At 61.2% G+C, this 8,102-nt stretch overlaps 1 protein-coding gene across 1 annotated transcript; it reads right to left on the bottom strand.

Annotated features, from left to right (window-relative positions):
- Nucleotides 1–7,164: 7,164 nt before the first annotated feature.
- On the bottom strand, nucleotides 7,165–7,898 carry LOC127327148 (uncharacterized). Its single transcript, XM_071827378.1, has 2 exons — nucleotides 7,816–7,898; nucleotides 7,165–7,744 (listed from the first exon to the last, which is right to left on the bottom strand). Exons 1-2 carry the CDS (start codon nucleotides 7,896–7,898, stop codon nucleotides 7,165–7,167), a joined length of 663 nt encoding a protein of 220 aa, XP_071683479.1.
- Nucleotides 7,899–8,102: the final 204 nt, after the last annotated feature.

Raw genomic sequence — 8,102 nt, 5'->3', positions numbered from 1 at the left:
GGATCCAGGGCCACTCCGAGTTACTCGCAGCGCGATACCTGCCCCTCATGATGGACGGCGTCAATCGCCATTGGTTCAACACCCTCACCGTCAACAGCATCGACTCCTGGGAAGAAGCCCGCGCCGCGTTCATCCAGCACTTCGCCAGCGCATACACCCGTGCCACAACCATAGAAGACCTAGATCGCTGCGTCCAAGGCCCGCGCGAGTCGACCCGCCGGTGGGTGCAGCGCTGGCGGGACATGTGGACGACCTCCGGCGGCATCGGCACGGACACGGCAATCTACGCTTCCGACGCTGCTGCCGGTACGAACCACTAAGCGCCAAGCTCCGTCGCGTCAGCAGGGACAATATCTCAATCTCCGAGCTCTTCGACATCGCCACCCGCTACGCCGATGAAGACCCTACAGTCGACTCGGACGACGAGTACGGTCAACGACGCAATCGCCGCCCTGCGCACACGGAGCCTCGGCGTGGCGACTACCGTTTCGCCGGCCGGTCCAACAACGGCAAGCGCCGCGGAGAGGGAGGACACAACGAGCTAGTTGCTACCACCGATTACGAGCAGCGCGAGCCAAAATCGTTTCGGCGCGACACTCGTCCACCTCGGGAGGATCGGCCTCAGCCCAAGCGCTTCGACGCCCGCAGCCTCCTAGACGCACCATGCATCTATCACAGCAAGGAGGGCAAGCCCGCCAACCACACGACGGGAAATTGCTACTCCCTGAAGCAGATAGAAAGAGCTCGCCGCGCCAAGGAAAACGACGGCGGCAACCAGCACAAGGAGCGCGCCAAGGACCAGGACCAGCACAAGGGAGAGGGCTTCGGTCGCAGCGCCGGCTCGCTCCACACCTTCACCGGGGTCGGCGACAGCGGGACAGGAAGGTCCTCGCAAGGGCAGTGGCGGTACACGCAGTCATACTTTCCGACGTACCCCGGTGGCTCAACTGGTCCGAGCAAAGCATTACCGGAGCCGCGAAGATCACGCCCCCGCATCGAGTACCCCGGGCGAGTGGCGCTAGTCGTCGTGCCCAAGGTCGCCGACTACCGGCTACCAAAAACCCCGATGGACGGGGAAGCTCCATCAACATCATGTACTACGACACCTTCCAGCGGCTTGGCCTGCCGGACTCACGCCTTGAGAACACCAAGGTCACGTTCCACGGCATCGTCCCCGGGCGGAAGGCCTTCCCGATCGGCAAGGTGACGCTGCCAGTCACCTTCGGCACGCCCGTGAACTACCGTACCGAGCGGATAACGTTCGAGGTGGTGAACTTCAAAAGCTCTTACCATTGCGTACTCGGCCGACAAGCGTTCGCCCGCTTCATGGCGACCCCACACTACGCGTACAACATGATGAAGATGCCAGGGCCTCGAGGCGTCATCACCGTCCATGGCGACCCGGAGATGGCATTGGAATGTGAGGACGACAGCGCCAAGCTCGCCGACGCCGTCATCGCCGACGAACAAGACAACTCCGCCGAGCTCGCCAAGTACCCAGTCGACCGCAACGACCCCGCCATCCTGGAGAAGCCAACCGAGCTCGACTCGTCCGCAGCAACCTTCAAGGCCGCAGCAGGCACCCGCCAAGTAGATCTTGTAGAAAACGATCCAAGTAGGCAAGTTACCATTGGGACGGGCCTGTCCGCCCAATAGGAAAGCGCGCTCATCAAGTTCCTCCGTGAGAATCGAGATATCTTTGCATGGAAACCATCTGACATGCCAGGTGTCCCGAGAGAACTTGCTGAGCACAAATTACACGTCGATCCCACCGCGCGACCCGTTAGGCAGGCAATGCGCCCTGTGGGAGAAGAACGGCGACGCGCAATCGCCGAAGAAGTAAACCGGCTGCTCGCTGCCGGCTTCATCATAGAAATCAAGCACCCGAAATGGCTGGCAAACCCAGTCCTAGTGCTAAAGAAGAACAAGACGTGGCGAATGTGTATCGATTACACAAGCCTCAACAGCGCGTGCCCCAAGGACCCATTCGTCCTACCGCGAATCGACCAGATTATCGACGCGGTCGCCGGGTCCGAGTCGCTATGCTTCCTTGATGCATACTCCGGGTACAATCAAATAAAGATGGCCAAGGAAGACCAAGAGAAGACTGCATTCATCACACCCCTAGGCGCCTACTGCTACACGTCCATGACCTTCGGCCTCAAGAACGCCGGAGCAACGTACCAGCGGTGCATGAACAGCTGCTTAGAAAGCCAGATCGGCCGCAACGTGCATGTCTACATCGACGATGTGGTGGTCAAATCGACTCGACAGACCGACCTCGTCAGCGACCTCGCCGAAACATTCGCCAACTTACGGCGGTACAAGATCAAGCTCAACCCTTTGAAGTGCACCTTCGGGGTTCCATCAGACAGCTGCTAGGCTACGTCGTCTCCAAGCGAGGCATCGAACCTAACCCGGAGAAGACACTGGCGGTCATGCGCACCAAGCAGCCAGCATGCCTAGTCGACGCGCAAAAACTCGCCGGTCGAGTCGCCGCCCTCGATCGCTTCATACCCCGGCTCGGAGACAAGGCCATGCCACTATACCGCTTGCTCAAGAAGTCGGAATCATTCCGGTGGACAGACGAGGCGCAGCGGGCCCTAGAGGAACTCCAGCACGCCCTCTCGAATGCCCCTATCCTCGCGGCCCCGCTGCCAAAAGAAACCATGCTCCTATACGTCGCCGCGTCGAACCGCGCTATAAGTGCGATCATGGTCGTCGAACGGAAGGAGGAAGGAAGGGAGCAACTGGTACAACGCCCGGTCTACTACATCAGCGAAGCCTTAATCGACTCCAGGCCACGGTATCCACACTCCCCGAAGCTGGTGTTCGCCGTCCTCGGGGCCCTGCGGCGGCGGCCCCTTACTTCCACGAGCACCCCATCAAGGTAGTCGCCTCAACACCACTCGCCGACATCATCCGCAACCGCGACGCAACGGGCCGGATCGCCAAGTGGGCGATCGAGCTCGGCGTCCACAACATCACCTACGAGTCACGCCACGCCATCAAATCTCAAGCACTCGCCGACTTCCTCGCCGGCGGGAAGAGGCCCAGCAGCCAAGCTCCCCGCGGACCTCAAACATTGGACGTTGCACTTCGACGGTTCTAAAAACCTCGAAGGAGCAGGCGCGGGAGTCGTCCTCACATCACCAAAGGGCGACACAGTGAAGTACGTCCTGCAACTCAGATTCGAGCCATGCACCAACAACATGGCCGAGTACGAGGCGCTCCTGCACGGCATGCGAGTCGCAAAAGAGATGGGCGCAACACGGCTGCGCTGCCTCGGCGATTCCAACCTAGTCGCCAGCCAAACTTCCGGCACCTGCGACGCCACGTACGCCAACATGATCGCATACAAACGCGCCGTCGACCAAGCCGGGCGCTAGCTTCGCCGGTCACGTCGTCGAGTGGGTTGACAGCGCAAGAACGAAGAAGCCGACGCGCTAGCCAGAATCGGGTCCAAGCGACTTCAACCTCCTCCGGGCGTCGTCCTGGACATCCTCAGCCACCCCTCGGTGCGCGCACCGCGCGAGCTGGACATTGCCGAGCCACCTGCTCCCGACTCCGCCTTAGTCGCACTCGCCGTCGACAGACCGATTGGACCGAGCCATACATAAGCTACCTCGAGAGCCAGGCACTGCCGATGGATGAAACCAAAGCACGCGCCATCGTGCGCAGATGCAAGTCCTTCACCATCATCAACAATGAGCTATACAAGCGCAGTGTCTCGGGAGTGTTCCAACGATGCGTCACCACGGCGGAAGGGCGCAACATTCTGCGCGACATCCACGCAGGGGACTGCGGCCACCACGCAGGCGCGCGGTCAATCGTCGCCAAGGCCTTTCGTCACGGCTTCTACTGGCCAACAGCCCACGAAGACGCAATCGCCCTTGTCCGTTCATGCGCCGGGTGCCAAAAGCATGCAAGCCGATCGCACATGCCAGGATCGGCATTGAAGACCATCCCCCTCACCTGGCCCTTCGCCGTATGGGGCATGGACATGGTGGGAAAATTCAAAACGGCCCCGGCGGATATACTCACCTCCTGGTAGCGGTGGACAAGTTCACCAAATGGGTAGAAGCAAAGCCCATAAAGAAGTGCGACGGGAAGACGGCCACAAAGTTCCTACGCGAGCTCATCTATCGGTGCGGCTACCCTCACGGTATCATAACCGACAACGGCACCAACTTCGCCAAAGGGGAGATGGCTGACTTTTGCGAAGAAAGGGCATCCGACTCGATCTCGCCTCGATCGCCCACCCCGAGTCGAACGGCCAAGCGAGAAAGGGCAAACCAGAGCATCCCGCACGGACTCAAACCACGCCCGGTCGTGCCCCTAGAGCGCGCAGCCGGCTGCTGGGCAGAGGAGCTCTCTTCGCACTATGGGGCATCCGCACAACGCCTAACAGGTCAACCGGCTTCACGCCTTTCTTCCTGGTATATGGCGCCGAAGCCGTCATGCCCACGGACATCGCCTACGACTCACCTCGGGTCGCCAATTACGCCGAAGAAGACAACGAGCGAGCTCGCCAAGATGACATCGATCTCCTCGACGAGGCCAGAGACCTCGCACTCTCCAGAACCGCCATTTACCAGCAGGACCTCCGTCGCTACCACAGTCGCCGCGTTCGGAGTCGCTCCTTCCAAGTCGGCGATCTGGTACTCCGGCTAATCCAGGACAAGAAAGGGATGCACAAGCTGTCCCCGCCCTGGGAAGGACCATTCGCCGTCAGCCGCGTACTCGGCAACGACTCCTACTACCTCATCGACGTCCGCAAGGACGACAAAGGCGAGCCGCTCACTAAAGAGGTGGAGCGCCCTGGAACATCAACCTCCTCCGGCGGTTCTATACCTAAGGGAAAAATGTAATCCGAAAATTCAGAGGGTAATAAAAATCGCCGACCATTTTTTGATCTCAAGCTCCGACTACCTCCCCTTCACCCGCCAAATATCGTCATCTCTCATCCCGGGACATACCGGCTTAGTCGCCGCGACAAGCGACTAGGAACTGAGAGACCTCCGGTCGCCGCTGCTGGAAGAGAGAAGTCCACGATCGGCCAAGTAGCCGGGCTAACACGGGATGGCGGCGTGACCGAAGGCGCAACACCAGGCCCGGTCACCCACCATCTCTCACGCCATCGGGTGAAAACGGCGACTGGAACCCACAGCAGGGCCGCACGCTCGGCCAGCCCCACGGGCCTCGGCGACCGCCTTGTGCTACGTTATAAAGCACACCAATGCCCTCCTCTACCTTAGGTTGGCGAATTGCGCGGCTAAGTACTTCGACTAGGGACCCCGCAAAACGGACCCGCGGCTCGCCAAGGAAAATACGCCCGCAATGATCCCCTTTGGAGTCGCCTAGCGACTGGCTCACCGAGCCACGACGAGTGGCGCGCTACATCCGAACAGCGCAAACTACACCACACCACTACTCCACCCATGAGGCTGCTATTCGTACTATAATGACTACGTACTGCGACTGGGGACGCCCAGCTCGAAAAGGAAAACAGTCAAGTCGATAGCCTTCATTGGGGTCGCAAGGCGACTGACCTGAAGGCCATGGATAGTCGGAACCAACTCCAATGCATCGCCGTCTCAAATAATGCAAAAGCAACCACCGAATCACATTTAAGCAAAAGTCATCATTCTATTTACAACTAACACCCGCTCGCGGGAAATCTAGCTACTTCTTACACAGGTACTCAGGAAACTACGAGGACGACCCCGGAGCCCCCTCTACGACAGGCTCGACGCCGTCATCGCCGTGACGAAATTTCGGCGTGTACACCACGACCGGATATGTAGACAGCGAGCCGGCGGCAGCAGCATGGAAGAGGCGCTCCGCGGGGTAGTCCACCGGGCCCGGCTCCTTCTCCGCGTCACCAGGAGCCGCTTGGCTGGGGATATGAGTCTCCAAGTCCGCGGTCGCCAGTACTCGGTCGGCGAAGGGGCGCACCGCATCCATCAGCCGCAGCACTTCGGCAACATCGAACTCCCCAGTCTCCGAGGGGAAGCCAGCGGTGACCTCCTCCACGTCGAACCCTTCAGAATAATGCGCCAGCACCATGCTCGAGCCATGGTAATGCCCACGCGGCAGGACGTGCGACGAAGCCAGGCCCCAACAGCCGGAATGTTGGTCCCGGCCTTGCAGACGGATGGCGGGTCCCGCGGACTCACCTCCCGCGGGCTCGTGCACTGGAGCGCGGCAAGTATCTCCCCGCGCAGCGATGATACGCGCGGTCGCGGTCGACAGGCATTCCCGTGGAGTCGCCGTCTCCACGAAGTCGCACGTACCTGCAGTCAACAACACAAGGAAAAGGGAAAAATGAGAACTTCCCCTTCAACGCCGACTCGCCACGCTCGGGGACTGGTCCCCGAGACCGACTCGCCACGCTCAGGGACTGGCCCCCGAGGCCAACTCGCCACGCTCGGGGACTGACCCCCGAGGCCGACTCGCCGTGTTCAGATACTCAAACCCCCGGCAAATAACACAAGAACTGCGACACCAAGAACTTACCACGAATCTGCCGCGACATCTCCCCGACGAAAGCCTCGAAGTTGGTCTTCTCGGCCTGCACCGCCAGGACGATGCCCTCGGACGCCTCCTTCTCCGCAGCAAGTTCTTTGGCGTGCTGCTGCTTCAAGGCCGCCACCTCCTCCCGCAGAGACGCGGCAGCCCCACGTGCGAGTCCCGCGCATCGCCGCGGCCTCCAGCTTCACCTTGTATTCGGTGATGACGTCCTCCAGCTCCCGGCCCTTCTGCTCCAGGACCTTCGTCAATTCCGCCACCTCCGCTTTCGCCCTTTTCCGGGCCTCTTCGGCCTGCTGCGCCCGGAACTCGGCTTCACGGTAGAAGGACTCCTTGACGAACCCTTCCCGAGCCTCGGCAAGAGCCTTTGCCTGCGCCTCTGCTACAAGAAAAGGAAACGGTGAGAACGAACGCCCGGGCCAGTGACACTGAATGAGGACGGCGAGTGGGCATGACTTACTGCCCAGGGCAATCAGCTTCCGGTTCTTCTGCGCCGCCTCCTCCACAAGCGCGGTCAGCCGCTTAATCTCCGCCTACGGAAACCAAACAAAAATGCCAAGGTCAACAAACAAAAAGCAAATGGAGACTCGACTCGCCCTTTCGCACCAAGTCGACCCTCGGGACCGGGGGTGACTAGGCCACGTGTTCAGCGACACTTACCACATGCGCCTCGCCAAGCGCCGTGTGGAGCTCGGTGAAGGTCAATGAAGACGGCGGCGGATGACGCGACTCGGTCGCCCCGTCCGCTCGCATCACCGCCTCAGTCGACGGAACCTCGCCCGTCCGCGTGTCGGTGTCGCTGGGCGGGGCGCGGTCCCTGGCGGCCTTGGACCGGCGCTCTTTCAGTGGCTCCGACAGACCGCCCTCCTCGACGATGTCCTCTTCAACTTCGGGTGCCTTCTGCCCCTCGGTCGATCCAATGTCAGTCGACTCCTCCTCCACCACAGGCGGAGCAACGTCCGGACCCGTCGCCGCACTCGCCATGCCCCCGCGAGCCATGCTGGGTAGAGGAAAAACGTTGGCGGTGGGCTCGACGTGGCTAGTGCTCTCCTTCTCCGCTTGACTCCCGGCGGCGGGCTCTTCTGGAGCCGACCCCGCACCCCCAAGGTCGGACGGCGCCGCCTTCCTCTCCGCGGCTTTCTTCTTTGCCTCGGCCGCCCTCGTGGCCGCCACCCCGGCCGCGGGCGGCTTCGCCAAGGTCTTCTTCTTGGACCTACAGAGAGGCGAGGTGAGTCGACACTCAGTCCAGTCGCAGGAAGGATAAATTCGACAAGAAATACTTACTTCACCGTGGGAATCGCTTTTACGCCCGGACCGGCCCGAGCTCCCGCATCGATCGCGTCCTTCAAGGGACGCTGAAGCCTCATGGACCCTTCCAGAGAGTGGGGCGCGATCGCTTCGATAGCGGCTCGGCCCCTTCCTTGGAGGGCTCCGCCTTGTCCTCCGGACGGGAGGTCGCCTCCTCTTCGGCCGCGCCCGGGACGAGGACTCGACACCCCTCTTCGACCCGCGCGGGAGTCTGATGAAGTCCCGCGCCTCCGAGTCCGACTCGGTGCGCTCCTCCTCCTCGT

This window comes from Lolium perenne, chromosome 3 (assembly GCF_019359855.2).
Source record: "Lolium perenne isolate Kyuss_39 chromosome 3, Kyuss_2.0, whole genome shotgun sequence".
In the NCBI taxonomy this organism is placed as follows: domain Eukaryota; kingdom Viridiplantae; phylum Streptophyta; class Magnoliopsida; order Poales; family Poaceae; genus Lolium; species Lolium perenne.
The sequence above is the reverse complement of the archived record's forward strand: the minus strand, read 5'-3'. Positions and strand labels throughout refer to the sequence as shown.